At 41.4% G+C, this 22,813-nt stretch overlaps 1 protein-coding gene across 2 annotated transcripts in view; it reads left to right on the top strand.

The window, feature by feature from the left end:
* zbtb44 (zinc finger and BTB domain containing 44) overlaps positions 1-22,813 on the top strand; it is a 37,441-nt gene that overhangs the window by 1,662 nt on the left and 12,966 nt on the right. Inside the window, exons 2-5 of one of the 2 annotated variants that reach the window (XM_015952091.3) lie at positions 9,206-10,293; positions 10,943-11,027; positions 15,609-15,760; positions 17,279-17,579. In XM_015952091.3, the coding sequence (XP_015807577.3) occupies positions 9,240-10,293; positions 10,943-11,027; positions 15,609-15,760; positions 17,279-17,579 (1,592 nt within the window). In that variant the 5' untranslated portion in view covers positions 9,206-9,239. The remainder of the gene's footprint in view (positions 1-9,205; positions 10,294-10,942; positions 11,028-15,608; positions 15,761-17,278; positions 17,580-22,813) is intronic. The other variant, XM_015952092.3, reaches the window with a different exon arrangement.

The following is a 22,813-nucleotide window of genomic DNA, read 5'->3' as shown; positions in this document are numbered from 1 at the left end:
TAGAAGAGTATTTAAATTTTTTGCATATTAAGTCAAACGTACTTTCGTTAACTCCTCCCGGCCATCAAAGACAATCGAATCAAAACTTTGCCTGACAAGAGAAGAGGAGCGGCTGACCAAACGATGTGGATGGATTTTGGATATTTTACTTATTTTTGGAAATATGACTTAAACAAAATTTTTTTGAATGAAAAAGTTCTTTTTTTAGTAGAACTTCAAAAGATTGACATTTTTCTAAGTTGTTCATAAGCACTGTACCTAAGGTCAATTCAAGTGTATATCTTGATTTTCAGCATGATTCAACAATAGGGGGCGCTATAAATAGGAAGAAATTATACTGCTGAATAGGGCTGCACGACATTAGGAAAACCTGCGATATTCAATAACAGTGATTAATATTGCGATATCGAAATTACTCGCGACAAAGGAACAAATACTAAAGTATGCAGTGTTGATGTCGTCTGGCGTGTGACGTCTGCTCTGGGTTCAAAGCAAACAAAAACTAATCCATGAATTCCATTACAACATAACATTTTTATTGCAAAAACATGCAGCTGCACCTGCTACTGTATTAGCAGCAAAACAACAAACTGCATGCATGCAGTTTCTCAGTGACTTTAAAGCATCACCTCCACCATAAAACTTTTTCTGATGCTCCACATACAGAAAAACATCCCTTACCAGGGTTTTCTGAATAAATAAAAATCAGAAAGTAAGTTTAAATGTTAAATAATAGTCAACATCACTTAAATGCAACAGCAAATCCTCTCATTGCTACTGGACATTTTCTCCACTTATGTGGTTATGATATAAGGCTGTTGCTGTAATTGGGAAGTGAACTGTGCTGGGCCAAACTAGGAGAATATTAAGATTTTCTGAGGGAAAGAGAAAAACAATTGTCTACCTTTCAGAAGAGGAACTGGCTAAAACCTTCATGGAAAATATGTGAAAACGTTTGTTTTTAACCCCAAATTGAACAAGTTTACTTAGATCTTAAAAAGCAGCTCAGATGATGAAACTGCACCTATGATTCTGATAACAAGCTAACAAATTGAACTAGCTCCTCTTAAGATAACTGGCTAGCAGAGCTTCTGACTGACAGTTTATGTGCAGCAGCAAATCAACTATCCTGATTAACAAGGTTATAAAAGCTCATAAATGAAAAATCACTTTGATGTGTGGGGGAACTTTTCCAGGCCCTCTTTAGCAGGGTGGGACTGGGAGGAGAGTGCTGTAGCCTTTTAGCTGGAAGCTTACCGGAGCCTGGGGCTAACACTAACGACATGACGGTGGATTGGTTCACCGGCACGTGTCGGAGTCAGCCCGGTAAAAATGATTAACGACACCGAGCGGAGTCACGTTCACGTTTGAAAGCAGTGCTGAATCCAGAAACATCAGCACAAAGTGCGTTCGTTGCTCTGAGCCAGCATGACGAACAAGGGAACGGCGCCGTAAACTCTGTTCGGGTGTTGCTTTCCAAAAGGGGCTATGTAGGGGGCGGGCGTATTACGTGAACGGACCCATCTGATTGGCCACCTATCAGAAGGACTACATTTGATTGGTCAAATAATACTTCTGCGTAAAGAACAGAGCTGGTTTACAAAAAGTTGATATATGACACGGATGGAAACGTTTGAACCAAACATTTATCGCTGTTTTTGCCGTGTTTTGCGATGGGCCTATCGCACGTCCTGTTATCGCGATGACGATAATTTTTCGATATATTGTGCAGCCCTACTGCTGAACCGGCTAAATGGAGCTGCGCGAAACTTAGTGGTTGTCATCATTATAGAGTCTTAAGACTACAATATCAATATGGTAATGATCGATCAAAGTGAGCGTGGTTTACAATAATTTAAAATTTCAAAATAGAGAAATTTCTTAAATCATTATTTGCATGTAAGAGGCTAAGATTTTTAGGTTGTGGTAACTGCGTAGTGTTGAGTTCATATCACGAAAATCGCAGCTCCACGAAAATGTTTGCTCTTTATATTTACGAAAATAAATTTGTAGTCTAGCAGTTGCAGCGCAAATTCCGTTACGACAATCTTCTTGAAATTTGGCACAAGGTTCACTCTTAAATGGTTTATAAAATGCATAAGATGTAGTCTTGATTTGAGCACCCCCCTTGTGTTTAATATTAGGACTTATTTTTATTGACAGCCACTAATGCAAATGTTATTTTATTGTAAGAAAAGTTTGACATTTGTGATCCTTATAAAAATATAACCAGCAGTCTCACATCACAAAGGTAATCTGGGAATTTTTTGAGATTTTGTACAAAAGCATAGATTTTTAATGCATTTTTTACTTTTTGCCAGTTTTTCTGTATAGTTTACAGTATAGTTTACTGTATAGTTTAGCGGTTTACCCCTACACCGGTTACTGTGTCAACCCTAACACACACACACACACACACACACACACACACACACACACACACACACACACACACACACACACACACTAGGGTTGTCACGGTAACCGGTATAGCGGTAAACCCCGGTAAAAAAGTTGACAATAATAATAACAGTCTTGTTTTTTACAAAACTATATTATCTTGGTGGATTACCGTGGCTGCGGTGTAGGCGCGGTGACCCTTACCAGCCACTGTATCATCTGCTGAAGTTACTTGCGGCACATGCACACTTTGATGTTTACAACCAAAACTTTCTTGAAGCTAAAGCTGAAATAATGGCCAAAGGAGCAGACGGCAGCGCGGGACATTTATTATCCCTCAGAGAAGGCAAAAGTCAGAAGTACGGGCATTTTTTGGATATTTGAAGAATGCCGAGGGACAGCTGATAGAAGACGACTATCCTGTTTGCAGCACATGCAGGAAAAGTGTATGTGAAAGGCAGCAACGCTTCAAATCTCATGACACATCTGCGTGACCATCACCCACAACCCTACAGTCAACGCAAGGCAAGTTAGCGTTAGCGTTTTAGCTAAAATGCGTGATCCGAGGATTTGGGTTGAGGGAGAATGCAACGAGTCGCTATATAAAGCAGCCGCAGCGCCGCTACCTGCATATAAACCGTGTCGCGGACACCGCCATGTTGAAATGACGCTATGCATTACGGGGATCCCAGGGGCAGATAAGAGTTGGTCTCTCTCCGAGAATAATTATGAATTTAACAATGATTACTGCCTGATGACATTTCCCCAAATCTGCAAAGCTCACTGGAAGGACAAAAACCGAGGACAATATTTTCCTGACTCTAGTAAGGGTAAAAAAGTATCTGATTAGAAGGCTACTTGAGTACTGAGTATCATCTGATCTAATATTTTTAAAATGATGACATCAAACAGACAAAAAAATAAGAAGTTATGGGCAAAGATTGGTATTTTAAAGACTAAAGGGGAAAAATGTAAACAAATAAACAACATAATTACAAAATAACAAATTGTAGGCAAAATTTAGACACAAACTGAGGACAATATTTTCCTGATATACAGGGTTTTAGTTTCCGGAAAATTTAACAAGTTTAAAAAAATACCGCGATAATACCGAAAACCGTGATAATTTTGGTCACAATAGCAGTGAGGTTAAATTTTCACACCGTGACAACCCTAACACACACACACACACACACACACACACACACACACACACACACACACACACACACGCTTCTGAAATAAGCTAATTTTGTATAGAAAGAAATGCAAGCTCAGCTGAATTTAAGGCCTTGCTTTTTTTCTATAAAGTGCAGTTTGCAAACAAGATTGCAAAACTTACATAAACACAAGTAACCTGAAGTGTTTTGGTCTAGCAGTTGTGTAACCATTGTGGAAGACCTGAAGTGCAACATAACTTATCACTTTATGAAGCTCTGGGGAGAACATTTGATTCATAAATCAATATAATATCCATAACATGTTGGAAAAGTCAACTGATCAATGAACTGATCAAACTTTGCTGTTTTCATTCAACTAGGCATTTCTTCTATTTCAAAACATGTTTAAGTAAACAATTTCATTTTAATCTCTGAAGAAAAAAATGCAGCAATGCTACATCAAAAAGTATTCTAAATTTCAGGGTATATTTTTAAATAAAATATTCAGGACAAATAAATATCCCAGCACTGGAACAGTGTTTCCACAGGAAAACATAAATCTATTTTAAGTCCCCGCTGTGGTTTTTTAGCATAATAAAAACTGGGACACAAGTACAATGCAAAAGTTGTTACTTTTTTTTTCAACTTGTAAGCAAAAAGCCGATGTCTGAAACACTGAATGTTTCCACCTGACAATGTGGGTTATAGTTTAGGCTTCCTTCATTAACAAAGGCAGATTTGACAAAGAGAAGTTTCTCTGCTTTTTCACACTGGATCCTGTTTCTGTTTTCATCAACAATATTCACTGTCCACATTTGCACAAGGGGCTGAAAGGTACTTGCATGCTGCCTTGGCCCGGGCTGGAAAGCGAGACATGTTCCTTGTCCAGTACAGCAAAGGGCTTTCATTCCTTGGGAAGATGGGCTCACTCAGGTCGCCATGCACCAGAAAGTACGCAAGTGCATATGAATGTGTGATGCAATTACCAGCAATGACATTTTGCATCATTTTCCATTCCTGAACTTGATCATTACTTAGAGCTGATGACAAAGCCTAAGAACAAAAAGGATGTAAATTCAATGTAAACAAATACTCTCTTTTTTAATCCAATACATTTGCAACTTACTGTATGCAATTGCGAAACGTGTGAAACATTAAATCAGACAAAGAAGATCGGATTAATAATACTATACCTGTACACTTGTGTGGCTTGTCAGAGTTGCCTGCTGTTGCATGATCAAGTTCTCCTCCAGAATTTCAGCATGCATGTCAAGCAGTGAGTGGTCATCCTTTGGGCTGCTGCTTTTCTTTTTCTCTTGTGGTTCTTTAGTAACTGTAGCACTGGAACTCTGCATTATTTCATCAACTTGCTTCTGAAGCATATTTAGCGTTGCCTGCTTGGTGTTTGTGTCTATATAACGGTCTTCGTACCTTGGGTCAAGAACTGTTGGCAAGTGGTAAAGTGGCTCAGAGAAAACACTTCTAAATCGCTCATTTACAGCTTCCAGGAGTGTGGCCTTTGCGGTGCGGACCCCACTGTCTGTGTCGCCTTCCTTGTTCAGCAAACATTTCCGTGCTACAACAGAGGGAGTCACGCCTGCAGTTGTAGCACATTTTGAGCTGATCTCCTTTGTTAATTGTTCAAATGGAGTGAGAAGTATGGCCATGTTTTCAATGAGGCCCCACTGTTGTGCACTGAAACATGCAGGCAGCCCATGTTCTGCTCCATAAACACCAAGTGCACATTTCTGATTCACAAGACTTTTCTACATGTACAGTGACTGTTCCACCTGGTCGTGACATCTTGCTGTAGCACCTTGGTTGTCATGCCCATCTCCTGTTGAGTATCTCTCAGCCGAGAGGTGGCAAGTTGAGAGTGCGCGAATATGTCCAACTATTTTTACGTGTCTTCTTTCGACATGGTGAAAACCACACCGCCAACATAGCTTCTGTGCTTTGTTTGAATGTCCCACAATCCTTTGCTGCAGTCACATGACCAAATAAGAGGCATGTGACAAACCCCCAAAACAGAAAGCCATGAGCCTGTATTTGTACACAACACTGATGGAAAATAAATGTAAATCGGCCTAGTTTTACAAATCAGACAGATACCGATATATTGAAAATAGACTAACATTGATCGATACCGATGTGAATGCCGATATATTGCCCATCGCTAATTATATGTATTTATATCTGTAGCAGCTCCTAGTGAGCAGAACCAAGTGTCATCATAAGCTGCTGATCTAGCCTGATGCTCTTTATTTTATGGGTTACAGACGAGTGTTGCGTTTGACTGTTGATGCTCCGTGTTTTTATTTCTGCAGCGAGCCTTACTAACTCGCCTCACTCCACCCTGAGTTTCTTCTTTAAAATTCTTATTAAATCTATTCTCTCGATGCGTTCAACAAGCTTCCTCCGCGCCGTATTTTCGTTGCAGGATATAAACTTTACAACCGTGTCACAGAGTAAAAGTCTGGCATATATTTGTTTACATTTTTGCTGCTGTGTGCCTACAGTGTGAGTGAAAGGAAGGGAGGGGGCGAAGTGATGCTGTGTTCATGGCATTTCTAGGCTCCATTGTAGCAGCAACGGACAGCTGGTTTGACCAGCTCTGAAAGGCGTTAATCAGAATTTGCAGAGCACATATTTTTAAAGGACATCAGTTGCAGATTTCTCTTCCGGTTGGCGGACTGGGCATCGAAACTAGGAATTGAAACTTAAAGCTTTGAAAAATTCCGGGAGAAACTAACAAGCTTATTCACTAGAATGCTAAACGGGTTACATGTCGAGTTTGGTTACCACTCGATAAATATATTTTAAAGGCCAAATTGACATTGCATGTTATCTTGTCTTAAGACTGGCTCACAGTGTGTTGGGTCCTTCGGGTCCTTTCTTCAGTCTAGTAGTGGCTATGATTGTCACGGTGTGAAATTTTAACCTCACGGTTATTGTGACCAAAATTATCACGGTTTTCGGTATTATCGCGTTTTTTTTTTTAAACGTTACATTTTCAGACAACTAAATAAACCCTGCATGTCAGGAAATATTGTCCTCAGTCTGTGTCTAAGTTTTGCCTAAAATGTGTTATTTTGTAATTATGTTTATTTGTTTACATTTTTCCCCTTTAGTCTTTAAAATACCAATATTTGCCCATAACTACTTCTTTTTTGTCTGTTTGTCTTCATTTAAACATATTAGATCAGATGATACTCAAGTAGCCTTCTAATCAGATACTTTTTTTTACCCTTACTTGAGTAATAAACCCTATATCAGGAAAATATTGTCCTCGGTTTGTGTTCCAGTGAGCTTTGCAGATTTGGGAAAATGTCACAAATTCATAATTATTCTCGGAGAGAGACCAACTCTTATCTGCCCCTGGGAGCCCCGTAATGCATAGCGTCATTTCAACATGGGGGTGTCTGCTTAAAAAAAAAAAAAAAACTATATTGTCAACATTTTTACCGGGGTTAACCGCTACACTGGTTACCGTGACAACCCTAGTTGTAAAAAACAAAGTGCACATGTGCCGCCGGTAACTTCAGCAGATGATACGGTGGCTGGTAAAGGTCACCGCGCCTACACAGCAGCCACGGTAATCCACCAAGATAATATACTTAAAAAAAAAAAACAAGACGGTTATTATTGTCAACTTTTTTACCGGGGTTTACCGCTACACCGGTTACTGGGCCACACAGGTGCCTGATTTAAAATTTTTTTTTAACCAATTTTTAAAAATAATTTCCGCTGATATAGGAAGAAGTTGAATATATCGGCTGGCCTCTACCATGTTCTGTAGTTCATTCGAGTGAACACACACACACACACACACACACACACACACACACACACACACACACACACACACACGCACACGCACAGTCCCCAGCCATTTTATTGGGTTTATTTTTTCAGTCATTTTGTTTACACAGCTATCTGATCATCCAACCGGAAGGCAGCAGCTATGGGTTTTTGTTCACTTAGATGTAGTGAAGATGCCTCAAATAGCAGCTCAGATAACCACTGCTTACTGACCAAGATCTGCAGAACAGCATCTCTGAACCACAACAGCTGCTCCAGATGGACTCTAGCAGCAGAAGGATCACACCAGAAGAGCCTGGAAAAACCTTTCCTGTTCTGATAAGTCAGGATATCAGACGCACACTCCGTCCCATAGTGCTTCTTCGTGAGAGCAGTTGTGTGTGTGTGTGTGTGTGTGGGGTGGGGGGTTTGCACACGTTCCGCTGCTGTTTCTCATCAGTATCACCTGATGGAGGGCTCTAGTTTCGTTGCACCGTTCGTGTCAGCAGACACGGTAGGGTCGGGGAGGGGGGCGGGGCATGACGCTTAGCCTGGCGGGTGGCCAAGCAAAGCCTGGCAGGCCACCAGGCTTATAAAGCGCTGGGGGAAACCCTGCTTCCAACACCCAGCACAATTTACGTTCCAGTAACCTAATCTCTATGGTTATTCCCAAAGCTCGCACCTCCTTTGGCTGCTCCTCATTGCAGTTTGCTGCTTCCAAAGACTGGAAAGAGCTGCAAAAATCATTAAAGCTCACTACCTACATTCTATCATCTTCCTTCCATAATTCATTACAATCAATAGTTTCTAATGTGTCTGCTTCTGGGTACTTAAAGACTGTTTTAAGTCTGATTTGATTGTTTGTACATATTGTAAATGAAAACAGCCCTTTTGTCTTCATGTCTTATTTTGATCGTGTTTGTTTTTATCTTGCCTGTCTGTTTTTTGTTGGTGTAAAGCTAATTATGCATCTGTTGCTTCTGCCTCTTAACCAGATCACTATAAATGAGTTCTCAATTGACTCATCTGGTTAAAACAGGTTAAGTAAATAAATACATTTCTGCTGTGAAGTTGGCATTTTTCACATGAGAGTCAATGGGAACTTGCTCCTTACTTGAGCCAACCACTAGCAGATAATTTGTCACTTCCACATTGGCTTCACTGTTGTCGTGCGGAGATTGCACCTTGGTTACATCGCAGCAGCCCAGTTCCATAATTGCATTTACAGGGCCACCGTCGCCCAAGAGTCTTTTCCTCTGGCCAGTATGTGCTCTCTCCCTTCGAGAGCCCCCTCCAGCTTTTGTTTGATGGAAAATCTCATGCCTCAGAGAGTCCACGTTTCACGGACAGCTGCTGAGCGTCCTGCAGCACGCTGGCCTCCACACGGGTTTGGCTCGCATGACTGCGCATCTGCTTTGATTGTTGTTACATAACTTGGCATTTTATCCTCTGTTCTCCCAATCCTGCTTTTAAGTCCCCTTAGGCTTCGTTCTCCTCAGAGAGCACCTTTAGATTTCTCTCAGCGGACACACAAAACCTTCTATGTTGCACCATCCAATTTTATTTTCTTACTCTAAAGCGAGTTTTGGCATTTGAAAACTCAGGTAACTTTTGGGCTTTCACTGAGATTATGTCATTATTTTAACCTAGTTGTTTTGTCTTAAGGACCTGGGTAACATTTGAAGCTTTGACATATTTATGATTAAAACTAATGTTAACTATAAGGGACTTTACACAAAATAGCAACTATTCCTTTTCACTTTATTCTTTAGTAGAGGTAGAGCTGTAATGTAAAACGCATGCATCAACCCGCAGACTAATCAGTTTTTATCGTCTCTCTGTAGGACACACTCTTTACAGGGTCTCTGAGACTCCAACATGGGGGTCAAAACCTTCACACACAGCTCGACCTCCCACAGCCAGGAGATGCTGGAGAAGCTTAACGCTTTACGCAATGAAGGTCACTTATGTGATGTTACCATTCGGGTTCAAGACAAGCTCTTCCTAGCACACAAAGTGGTTTTGGCCTGCTGCAGTGAATTTTTCCGTTCCAAACTCATAGGCCGGCCAGAGGAGGAGGATAAGTTTGTGTTGGACCTTCATCATGTGACAGTCAGTGGGTTTGCCCCTCTGTTGGAATATGCTTACACCTCCACTCTTTCAATAAGCACAGAGAATATTATTGATGTTCTGGCAGCTGCCAGTTACATGCAGATGTTTGCAGTTGCCAGCACATGTTCAGAGTTTATGAAGTCGAGTATTTTGTGGAACTCAACAAACCACAACAACATAACGGATAAACCGCATGAAGCAGCACCTGAAAGTGCTTCATCTAACTGTACCCTGACGCCACTGGATGGCAGCGTCTCACCTGTGTCATCTGACTGCAGCGTGATGGAGAGAAATGTCCCCATTTGTCGGGAATCACGGCGGAAACGAAAAACCTTTGTGAGAATGGCGTCACCTGAGAGTCCACTCAAATGCACTACACAAATGGTCACCACCTCCCCTCAAATTCCTAACCCATCTCTATCATTTTCTGATGGCCCGGCTCAGCCTGTGGAGTCGTCCCTGGCTTTTCCCTGGACTTTCCCATTTGGCATCGACCGTAGGTTTCACTCCGACAAATCCAAGCTGCCAGAGAGCCCACGTTGTTTAGAGCAAGGTGCTCCTGGGACCTCGGAGAGCGTGGTTTCTCGTCGGCTTAGTGACTTCTTGACGTGTGAGAGTTCCAAGGCAGTGTCATCACCAGCTGCAGCTGAAGAGGAGGACGTCAGGGTGAAAGTGGAGCGCCTTAGCGATGAAGAGGTTCAGGAAGCATCATCACAGCCGGTCAGCGCTTCACAGAGCTCACTGAGTGATCAGCAAACGGTGCCAGGGAGTGAGCAGGTCCAGGAGGAGCTGCTTATCAGTCCACAGTCCTCTTCTATAGGTAGGAGCAATATTACCTGATTGATAATACTTGAAAACACTGAAATATAGGATGGTTCTATGTTCCTTCTTCAATTTTTATTCATAAAAATAAATGAATGCAGACTGGCCTGTATTTATATAGCACTTTTTAGGGTTCTACAACCTCCCAAGGTGCTTTACACACACACACACACACACACACACACACACACACACACACACACACACACACACACACACACACACACACACGTGATGAGCTACAAGGCAGCCACAGCTGCCCTGGGGCGTACTGACAGATGCGAGGCTGTCTAGCCCTGGCTCCACTGGTCACTGCGTTGATGATGATGTTGGCTGTAGAAGAAGCAGCGTCCTGACTCAGTTTAGTCATTCTGTCAGACCTGCTTCAGCTTGCTCCCACTTATCCGCCTACGGGATTTTATTTGAATGATTTCAGTTGAAATTTCTGTTGTTCAGTGGACCAAAATGTTTTTAGAAAGACTTTTTAGCTCTTCCACAAAAAAAGTAAATGAAAAATTAATTTTTTCCCCTGTACTTTTGAACATTTTGTTACAATGGTATTTAATAGGATCCGTTCTTAAATAGATGATTTGCCATCAAAGCCATGAATCCAGACTCCGTGGTTATTTTTTCCTCCTCTTTTGAAGGATCGATGGATGAAGGAGTGTCGGAGAGCTTGCCTTCTATTCAGAGCACTTCTAATGCTGGAGGACATGCAGAGGATGATGAGAGGTATCATCACTTCTTTGAATTGTTTGTTAGAACTTGCAGTGACTACGTCATAAGCAGTAATATATAGTTGTGAATAAAATGACAGGGTGTCTGGGCCACACCTGTTAGGATAATAAAATTGGATGTTGAGATTATGCATGATTGTTGAAGATTGGTGGTTTTTATTATGTCAAAGCCTCAGGACCTTTTTGTGTGAGTGCTAACCTGACCTGTAATTGGACAGTCTGCTAACGTCACACATTAAACCAGTGATGCATATCTTCACCACAATGCTGTGAGACTCCACATTACCCAGGAGGAATTGAAAGAAGATTTGTATAATTATAACCAACAGTGGAGAATCATGACTCAGATCATGGCACACTGATGCATGTTACCTCACTGGGCTACAAACTTAGCTGTATAGAGAGCCTGAGTCTCCTCCCTTTCTGGTCGGCTCATGGGTCCCCGGAAGAACGAACAAATGAATGCAAGTCAACGGGGCTGAAAAAGCTATTTTCTAATCCACTTTGCCTTAGACCCTGGATTGCACATATGTTGTACTGCAATTTAAATCAAAACTAATGGTGGGTGTTTCGACCATGCCCGTCTCATTCTTGGAGATTTATCAGCTTGTAAAAGTTCGTAATTAGCATGACTACATCGGCACGTCGCATACGTGACGTCACCACGTAATAGTTTCTCCCCTAGCGTAGCTGCTACTTATCACATGACCGGATTTATGGTGGTTCTTTCCTCTTGTGAGAAGGATTTGAAGTTAGCTGAACTTACTGCCATTTTCCCTTAGTTTTCTCCATATCTGGTTCGATGACGTCACTTCTGTGAAGCGCATTTGTGGTCCTGGACTTATTTTCACACAAAACCTAAAATAGCGTTTCCCCCCCGTTCTTGGTATCAAAATGCTTTTTTTTTTTTTAATTCACAGAAATCATACGTGAAATCCATGGCACATAACAAGTGGAACTAGAAAATAGCTTTTGTTCTTCTGGGGACCCATGGTCCGGAAGTAGATGGGCGTGACTTAGACTCTCTATAACTGTTTTTACACTCATTTCTGGTATGTGCAGACCTTCTCTTGAGGAGTGGTGTATACCACAACGGTCCATTCTTGCATCCCTTCTTTTTTCCCTTTATGTTTTCTCAAGGTTACAGTATTCTGTAAACACACTTTTCAAGTTACACCTGTACGCTAGGGCTGCACAATATATCGAAAAGTTTTCGTCATCGCGATAACAGGACATGCGATAGGCCCATTGCAAAGCACGTCAAAAACAACAATAAATGTTTGGTTCAAACATTTCCATCCGTGTCATACATCAACTTTTTGTAAACCAGCTCTGTTTTTTAGGCGGAAGTATTATTTGACCAATCACTGATGACTGACTCTCTCTCTCTCACTCTCTCTCTCTCTCTCTCTCTCTCTCTCTCTCTCTCTCTCTCTCTCTTTCACTCTTTCACTCTTTCACTCTCTCTCTCTCTTTCACTCTTTCACTCTCTCTCACTCTCTCACACACACACACACACGCAGACACACACACACACCCACACCTTAAAAGTTGTTTCATATTTCTTTTTCATCATTGTGGTGAAATGGGTTCGGCCTAGTAGGTAGTCGTCGTGGTGTCCTGGATTGAACCGCCTGATTATCTATTTTGTTTACCATTGACATTTGATAACTCGGTCTGCAATCTGAATAAAACTCTTCACTAGAAAATTGAATGAATAAGACATTGTTCAAGAATCTTCCACATCAAAAAGCTAATGCTATACCAGCATTAATGCAGTGGCCCATTAGTTTTGTTTGTAATCCAAAGGTGTCATTCTTTTGCTCTAGATTTAGACCTGCTGTGGGTCTTTTTCTGAATTACTCGCAGCCTTTCATTCAATGTTATCTTGAGCGGGGTATAGATACCAGATTAGCAACGATGTCCTCTCTGTGTCACTGGACTTAGCAAACACAGCAGCTGCTAGACTCCGATCCTCTGAGGATGTTGTTTAACATTTATCATGAAAGGTGGAGGCTAGCATCAGGTTGGCTGGCTCTGCAACACATACCTTGTCATAATTGTTGTGATTATCCAGCCAACTGAAGGAAAATTTCTATTTGATTTTATACTCATCTGAGACACACACTAATTTACTCCCTGTTGCACTCTCTGCTCTGACCATTCACAGTGCTGTACATTTGTCTTGCTATAAACAGGGCTGCAAAAATTCTGATTGGATGACAAACTGGCTGCTTTAAAGAGGAAATAATGACTTAAACAAAATCGTGACAAAAAATGGTGACCATTTGCAAGTCTGTTGCCGTCCAGTGTGACCAACTTGGCAACAGTTTATTGAGCATCTTCACAACCTCGGCCTCCAGTAGTCCTCAAGCACTGCTTGAAAGTCTATGACTCCCATCTGCAATCAACCAATGAAAATGCACCCAGGGAGTGATGAGAACAACTAATGACGAGAATACAACAGTAGAATTAGCAACATTTGTCGACCACTCCTTTTTGCAGTTTGGTTCAGAGTCTTATAAAAGAAGTGTTAATGCCAGTGCTTTTTCTCTTTTCAGCTTTGCTTTCGTTAGGTGTCGGCTTTTAGGCTGGGCATTTGTCACATGAAAATGGGAACTTTAACCAAATTTAACAAAATAAAAAATTCTCTATATAAAACACTGCAATTTATGTGATAAATTTTGTGCATCTAAACAGACTAGAGATGAAAATGAACAAACACACTCCTGCAGAGAAACACGGCCTTTTCATAATTCTAAATGCACTTTTTACAGCAAAAGATGTATTTAATAAATGTGAATGCAAGCGCGCACACACACACACACACACACACACACACACACACACACACACACACACACACACACACAGCAAAGGCACAGGGGTGGGGTTTGGAAAACAGTAGGAGTGAGTAAAAGCGCTCGTTGAAATTTTCCATCTGATGTGAACAAAGGAGGAGCAGACAACGCACAAATTTCGTGAGCGATCCACTTTGCGGTGCTTCGCAGCTTAATTGTCTTAAACAAGGGAGGCGATATCGCCTCTCCTCCATTCATTTTCAATGGGACATGCGCAGCAAAGCGATAATCGCGGGTCTACCTCCTACCAAGCGAAACGCGAAAAACGTGCGTGTGAAATTTAGTGCTCGTGCGCGTGTCGTGCACAGGCGACCCAGGCGATCCCAGAAAGTTGAAACATTTTCAACTTTTCATCGCTGTCGCTCGGACGAGGACCATTCAACGGAGGTTTCATGCACTGACCAATGAGCGGACAGTATGCTCCGTACATCTCAGAGCAAACATGAAGGAGAAGTTGATTATTATTATATTTTATATAGTAAAATCAGAAGTAAGATTTCACATAACTCTAGCAGCACCATGTGAAACATATCTACCACTTTTTTAACTCTGAACTGCTTAAATAACCTTAATTCCCTCCAACCTGACACAGCCAAACAAAACAATGGAAGTTTCGATTTCGCCATGGAACAGAACGCGTAGACGGCTTTGCTGCTGGCCGCTGTCGCAGGTCGCCTCCCGTGTGTCAGGTAATAAAAGCGACTGCGACAAATTTCACTGATCGCGGTCGTTTGTCGCCTCCCGTGTGTCGAGCCCATAAGCCTCGTTTCCTGCTGGTGGTGTTCGGAGGGACCTGTGTACAGTGGACTCGCCTCTGTCAGTGTGCCCCAGGGAAGCTGTGGCTACAATGTAGCTCATCACCACCAGGGTGTAAATGTGTGTGTGAAGGGGTGAATGACTGTACTATAAAGCACCTTAGGGTGTTCCAGGACTCTAGAGGGCACTATATCAAATACAGGCCATTCCTTCTTCCATTGTGCATATCCTGTTTCAATTCTGTTTGCTTCACTTCCGTCAGCCTCTGTTTACTGCTGGTGTTGCTATAAGCTAACCGGAAGAATGCAGACATAAAAAAGGGTATGTCGCCACCTACTGTACCGGAGTGGAATGAACTTTATTTGAGAGGTCTGTTTTCTAATGCCCATGAAAACTAGGATAAAGTCTCCCAACTTATTACAATAAGATTGACCTGGATTGACTTGGATGTTGTTCAGTGTGCATGTAACAGCACTGACTGAAACTGTGGCAGCTCTCTCTCTCTCTCTCTCTCACTGCTGTGAGGAGCACACGGCCGCTCACGGCCTCCTTTGTTAAAGGGAGACACCACATACCTTTCAGCTCATCTTTTGCCCCGCCCACTTGCTCAGAGATTTCCCAGTTCCTGACAAATTGGTGTGTGAAAAAACCCTACGGGTGCAGGGGCCTGACTGACACCACCCAGCCCGGTCTGTGCCGGCCCAGATGTGAAACTACCATAAGCAGCCTCTTTTTCTTTCAGTGTTTCTTTACATACATTTCCTTTACAATTATGACTTCTCAGTAACATAAAGTGTAAAATATTTTTAGAATATATTAGACAAATTCTGATGACATGACAATGACAGTTTGCTATTCACTAACAAAAAATGGTTACCTTTAGCAATAATTTTGGGGCAGATTAACTTGACCATATTATAGTGATTGAAAGTTAAAACTTTTCATTCTTTATTTTTCAGGCTGGAAGGTATTCAGTATCCATACCACCTCTATATAAGCCCATCAGCTCGACCTGGCACCAATGGCCCTGATCGGCCCTTTCAGTGTCCAACCTGTGGAGTCAGATTCACACGCATTCAAAACCTCAAACAGCACATGCTCATTCATTCCGGTAGGTAAAGTAGGGATAATGAAAATTACATACCTATGTACAGAATAGTATTGCCACAGTGGGTCAGAAAAGATCCTGAGAAATGTATATGATGTGTTGGTAATGCAGCAAATTAGCTTCTTCTACAACTTTCAGTCCATTTGTTAAAGAGCGAGTTCACTGAGAAACAGTTTTTTTTTTAATTGAAATATGATTAGTCACTGAGTTTCCTACACAGGCTGAACATGAAAGTGGTCTTCTACCCATATTTCCTGCATTAGCAGCTGATGGAAAATGTATGGGGAAGCACTCAGATTAGAAAAACCTGACAGATCTACATCACACTAAAAGCAGGATTCATGGACTCGCCCATCTAGACTCGCAACGGGGAAGGCTTTTGTTGGTTTATTGTCCTGGACAGAGCAGAGCGCATCTCTGCTATTGGAAGCCAACGGCATCAGAAAGTCCACAACACAGCAGAACTCCTTCAGGCTTTTTTTATTTTATTTAATTTTTTATTTTTTTTTTTTGAAGATAAAACATTCATGTTGCAAAGCAAACAGTCAGTGGTGGAGTCGTATTGCTGTGAGCCGATCAGAGGTGAGATGTCTGAACATCAGGAATTCTGAGTAAGACTGCACATCCTTCCGATTTCTGTTCCGGCTCCAGTTCTAGTTTTTGAAACAGGAGCCCAAGAGCACTTTTTCCCCACAGAGATCCACTCACAAGGCATTCATTTACACTAGAGACCACTGCAAACATGTTGAAAAGATGACTGAACTTGGTCTTTAATGCAATTTTTTTAAAACTCTGAAGACACTTGTTGGCAATCAATGTGGTCCGCTTGTCCCACATATATTAAGTGTAGTTGAGCAGCTGATTCAGCGCTGTTGCCATCACATAGCTGGAGTTATGGTGAGCAGCTGGGGAATGAACAAAAGGGTCATAATTAATGAAGCAGATTCAGTGATGGAACCTTTCTACACGTTTTATTTTTATCTTTCTTTGGTTACTACTGTGAAGCGTCTCGTTCTGTGATTTGAATGTTTAGCTCAGGCAGTGGCTGACGCAACCTCTGGTCATACTTAAAAAGGCTCCTCTTTTTTATAATTTTCTACTGAATGTATCGGAGAATTTTTTTTCTGTTGACTAAAAAGGTCAAATGCATAAAGTTTAGGTCAAGTTTAAACAAACGGAGACAAAATGTATAAGTGGTCTCGTGTAGTAGGGACTATTGCACGCTTTTAGGCTTGAGAAATTGGAAAACCCAATAATTTTGTTGTCTAAATTATATCTGATGTCTCTTTTTTTAATACCCGTGTGCAGGGATATTATGTAATAATGCTACAGACAAAATTTGCAGCAAGTGACTTGATTACTTTATGGTGAGCACTTAACATCTGCTAGCAAAGGATCATTTTTGTGGTTACACATGCTGAAAGGCTTCGCCTGCCCTCATTCTCTTTTAAAAACTAGTGAGTGATGATGCTGATGAATTGATCATTAAAAAGTAAAGTTTTGTCTCGTCCCTTTGTCCAGGCATTAAACCTTTCCAGTGTGACCGCTGTGGGAAAAAGTTCACACGGGCCTACTCCCTAAAGATGCATCGGCTGAAGCACGAAGGTAAACGCTGTTTCCGGTGCCAGATTTGTAGCGCCACATTCACGTCCTTCGGTGAATATAAGCACCACATGAGGGTCTCCCGACACATAATCCGCAAGCCGCGGATTTATGAGTGCAAAACATGCGGCGCCATGTTCACCAACTCTGGCAATTTAATTGTACACCTGAGGAGTCTGAACCATGAAGCATCCGAACTAGCAAACTACTTCCAGAGCAGGTGAGGAGTCTGGGGGCACTGAACCCCACCATTTACTAAGATCTCACCTGGATCAGAAAGTAATTTTAGCTTTCATTGTGATATCGGAGGTTTAATAGATCGTTGTCCTGACTTAAGCTGTGTAGAATGTTTTTAAGGTGGAAGTATTTAAACTTGTGGGGACATTTTAATGTTTCTTGTTAAAAGCAAATGTTTTTTTTTATTAGCAAGGGGACAGATTTAAATTTTTTAACAAAGCCATTACTACTCTGGTAGTAGTGGCACAAATAAACAAAGAAATGAATGGAACTGCATCATGAACTCATACAGTTCTGTCACTGGTTTGATCTTGTTTTGATTGTTGGTAAAGTGACTCTAGTTAGGCCATCTTGTATTAACTAATCATGAAAATGTTTGAGCTGCACAATATATGCCATATTTTTATCACTGTGTCAATGTGTGCTGAATTACTATTACAAAAGACTGCTTGAACAATAACAACCCATAGTCTTTTAGATGTAAGGAGCCATGCTGTTTTTGTCCTTGTTGAGCAGGTCTTTTATAAAGGGTATAGTAATCCATGCTCAACAATAACTAGCCAGTGTAATGGCCTCACTGCCCGTGGTTTCCCTTACCGGTTTCAGGGTGGTCGCCTGGTGCGGTTGGTGAGAAATTTCCATAGGCAGCAATCACACCTCTACCCCTTCCCATTTGGTGGTTTATCATTGAAGAACAGAGAAAAATTTGTAAAAATTTGGGTTCATCTGACCATATCTTGTCATTGCAATGTTCACCCATTTGTGAAGTGCTACTTCAACATTTCTAGACCATTGCTGTAAAGCATAAACTTCTTATCTCCAAAAATAGAACTTTAAATGTGAATGTGAACATAAACCTTTTTCTTTTACAAGAGGCAAACTGTTTGGTCACGAGCCTTTTTGACACTTAATTGAAAATTTGTCCAGAGAACTGCAGATGAATGAGAAAAATGAGCAGTACAACTGATTTGGCCAACAGCAACACAGAATCTATTCAATCAAGACATGTCAGCAGGACCCTATCATTATTTTAAGAAAGTCCATATTGACACTTAAATAAGTCCTTGTAGCCTCCATAATGTAAAGATATGTAGCTTCGAAGCTAACAGAACCACAATTGTTACCCCTACTTAACACTGGAGGCATGAGTGATGGTAAGCGGTCTGCTTGCAAGCTGAGCAGTCCCTCGAGACGTCAAAGGTCGCAGTTTGTTTGCCTTCCACCATTTGACCAAAAAGAAGTAAAAGAAGGAGATAACGTTTGATATCGCCGTTTGATGTTATATATAATGTTGTGCCTCTCCATTTCTAAGATTAAAGCCATGAAAATCACACCGTTTCACTTCTCTAAAGATGGTGGAAGTTAATGAGCTGTTAGGCCACATGTATAGACATACATAGATATGAAATTGCATTGCTATAATAGTCTTTTATTTTGAAAATTAATGGATATTTTAGACAGTGTGTGATTTCCTGTCTAGCCCTAAGTTGACTGCGGAAATTGATGTGTCCCGTACCTGAAAATGTTGTGCCACGGCCAGTTTGGATCAACCCCATAGAACAGGGGCATTCAATTCTGGGCCTGGGGGGCTGGTATCCAGCTAATTTTAGTTTTAACTCTGTTTGAACACACCTGATTTCAATCAGTATGTAATTAACCAGCTTTTGCAGAGCCTGAATAGTTGCTGCACAGGTGATTCAGCCACCGAATCAAGTGTGTTGGAGCAGAGAAACCACTAAAACGTGCTGGGTACTGGCCCTCCAGGCCCAGAATTGAATACCTCTACCATAGACTTTAATGGTTTCTATTTGAAGCAGCAACGTTCCGCTGCCGTTGCGCACTGCTGAGGCCTCTAGCGTGAAGTAGATTTAGGGTCTGCCACAAAGTTCTGCCCTTTTATGTCTGATTGTTAAAAAGCAACATGGCCTTGTTGAAGTTGTCTAAATTCATGAAGAAGGAATGGGAAAAGTCAGTTATGGCTGCAAAAGAATAATTATTTCAAATGTAGAAATGTTGGGCTTATTTTTTTAATATTTGTCCATAACTGAGAGTAAAAGCATTAATTCCACATGCACCTTTTTATAGTATCTGTAAGAATTAGTGTGTTTGTATTCTTGTTTGCAATCATTCTGTAGAAACTGGTCAGTTAAAATTGTTTGGTAACAATTTTATTTATTGTCATTTTAGTCTTCTATTTAGGGCAGGAACTTGGTTAGGTGTGTAGGACTAGATAGGTGAGGTAATAGGACATGATTCGTTCAGCATGAGCTAATTGAGTATTACAGCTGGTCGGTAAACCGAAAAATGATGGGTGTCAAAATGTATAACTCATACCATACCATGCCATGTGATTTTGCCCATGCAGGTATATCCATCCATGCATTTTCAGCCACTTATCTGGGGTCGGGTTGTGGGGTCAGCAGCCTAAGCAGGGAGGCCCAGACTTCCCTTTCCCCAGCCACTTGGGCCAGCTTCTCCAGGAGAATCCTAAGGCTTTCCCTGGCCAGCCATAGTCTATCCAGTGTGTCCTGGGTCTTCTTTTAGGTCTTCTCCTAGCTGGGCATGCCTGGAAAACCTCACCAGGGAGGTGAGCAGGAGGCATTCTAACTGGATGCCTGAGCCACCTCAGCCTCCGAAGAGTGGCTGGGCTCTCCCTTAGAGATGGGGTGAGAAGCTCGGTCATTCGGGAGGGGCTCGTAGTAGACCCGCTGCTCCTCCACATTGAGAGGAGCCAGTTGAGGTGGCTCGGGCTTCTGGTCAGGATGCCTCCTGGACGCCTCCCTGGTGAGGTTTTCTGGGCACGTCCAACCGGGAGGAGACCTAAAGGTAGACCCAGGACACGGTGGAGGGACTATGTCTCTCACCTGGCAGGGAGCACCTTGGGATTCCCCCGGAGGAGCTGGCCCAAGTGGCTGGGGAGAGGGAAGTCTGGGCCTCTCGCCTTAGGCTACTGCCCCGCGACCCGACTCCAGATAAGCGGATGAAAATGGATGGATGGATGGATGGATGGATGGAACTTTGAGCAAACTTGTTGTGATACATACTTGTGATTGGAACAGTACTTAGGCCAGTGGTAATGATGATTCACAAGGGAGTGAGTACACAGGTTTAGAAGAGTTTGCATATTGAGAAATGGCCCTGATCTCTGCAGTGTGCGTAGAACAATTCTGCCCCTGAGATTTGGTGGTGACCGCTGTAAAATGATGTGAAGAAAGTGATTTTTCCCATGCCTGCTACCCTCTGGTTGGCCATCATGTCCTCTCATTGTTCTGATTAGTTGTGCCAATCCAATTGAAGTAAAACCCCTCAAAGGTATGCTGTCTTTCAAGGGGTTGAACTGCTCAAAACTCATCTGAGACCTTGTTACCGTTTGATCCAAATCAACTATGGCAATGAAACAGTTAAACTACCATAACAAAAGGTTGCTCAGGCTTTGCTACTTGAGACGTTCCTGGCCTCTGCAGTTTCCACTGCTTGTGCTGCTCCTAAACTTCCATTCAAGAACTTTATAAATATCAGTAAATCGGTAAAGCTGTTCTGCAGTTTTTGCACAAACGAAATAAATAACTTGTGATTAATTAATCATTGAGCTTTATGGGTGCTGATAGAGATGTTTTGTTTTTGAATACTATAATTATAATATGATATTAGTGTAGCATTTATCTTATGATTTAAGTCTCTGCTGGATAGTAAAACAACCTAATTCTCAGAATGTCAAACTATGCAAAAGACATTACTGAGAGAGCTTGGTGAGAATATTGGTGTTGGGTTCTCTGTCAAATCCCATTGTCCCATTAGGAGTTAAATATACACAGACCTTTTAAGAATTAATTTATTCTTAAGGTTTTTCTCCTTGCTTAGCAATCTTGCTCATCATTTATCACGTTTGTTTTTGTGGAAATAGTTCAGTCCCAAGCAAAAATAGCAGCTTATTTACGTTTATATGCAACTTAAAGGCATTAATTCTCTAAGGCAGAACACAATGTCTTTATACAGTCATGTTTTGTTTTCCAGACTTTCCACTTCTTAATCAACTCAAGCCCTACAGGTCGGCAGGACTCAAACGTGCTATTGACTCCACAGACATTTTATAGCAGAAGCTCAACGCCTGAGATCATAACAGTGCGGAAAATTCTCTGGCTGTGCAGTCAGACCCAGAAGTCCCATCTTCTATCGAATGGAAATAATGTTTACTGTACTCACTAATTTTTAGATCAGGTCTCGCTTAGATTCGCTGTTTTGTTATTACTACAATTTTCATTGCATTACAAAGCACATTTTCAAGTGACAATCAAAATTAAATCTCTCACGAAGATCAGAGGCGTGTGTGCGTGTGTGTGTGCTTGTGTGTGTGTGTGTGTGTGTGTGTCACTCACTCTCATTCTCCAAGAAAGAGCAGTTTCGTTTGCGACAGACACATCACTAATTTATTCCTAGGTGGGACAGAGTTGAAGCCCATTAAATACAGAAGTTTTTCGTTTTCGACGGAGAGTCAAAGCTACAAAGGAAAACCTGCAAAACAAGCTAGGCTAAAACCTTTCTATTCATGCATCTTAACATAGTAGCTATAAATGTTTAGTTGCAATAAAAAAATAAATGATGATAATGTAGTGATTCTAATGAATTGGTCTAAAAACCACAGCCAATAACACCTTTTGAAAAATCTAGTTGAAAGTTATTTGTGACAACTGATGATACCTAAGTTCACCCAGCTTGGGTGTGCCACACTTTTCAGTTGAATTAAAGTCCCATCAGTTGTCACACACACTGTGTGTGTGAAATTTGTTCTCCGCTTTTGACCCATCCTCTGGGGGAGTGGTGAGCTGCTGACACAGCCGCGCTTGGGAACCATTTGGTGGTTTATCAATCAAATCAAAGATACTTTATTAATCCCAGAGGGAAATTAGAGTTTCAGTACACACAATTCAGAGATCAAACATACATGGGCAAAACACGACAAGAATCTGTGGACTGTGAGGGATTCCTATAATCACTGAATCATGTGGCTGCTCAGATCCTTTTGTGTATCTCATCTTGGTATAAAGGTCTTTCATTGCACTTAATTCCCTCTTATCACAGAGTTGCTAACCATGCTACTACAAAGATTCCACTAATTTCATGTGACATTTTAGGAAACTGAAATATTTTAAAGATAATATTAAGTAAATGTGATATTCAGGTGTTACTTTCTTTCATCTCATAAGTTAAAATGGTGAA

The sequence above is a fragment of the Nothobranchius furzeri genome, chromosome 13 (assembly GCF_043380555.1).
Source record: "Nothobranchius furzeri strain GRZ-AD chromosome 13, NfurGRZ-RIMD1, whole genome shotgun sequence".
Taxonomy (NCBI): Eukaryota; Metazoa; Chordata; class Actinopteri; order Cyprinodontiformes; family Nothobranchiidae; genus Nothobranchius; species Nothobranchius furzeri.
This window is presented reverse-complemented; position numbering and strand designations above follow the sequence as displayed.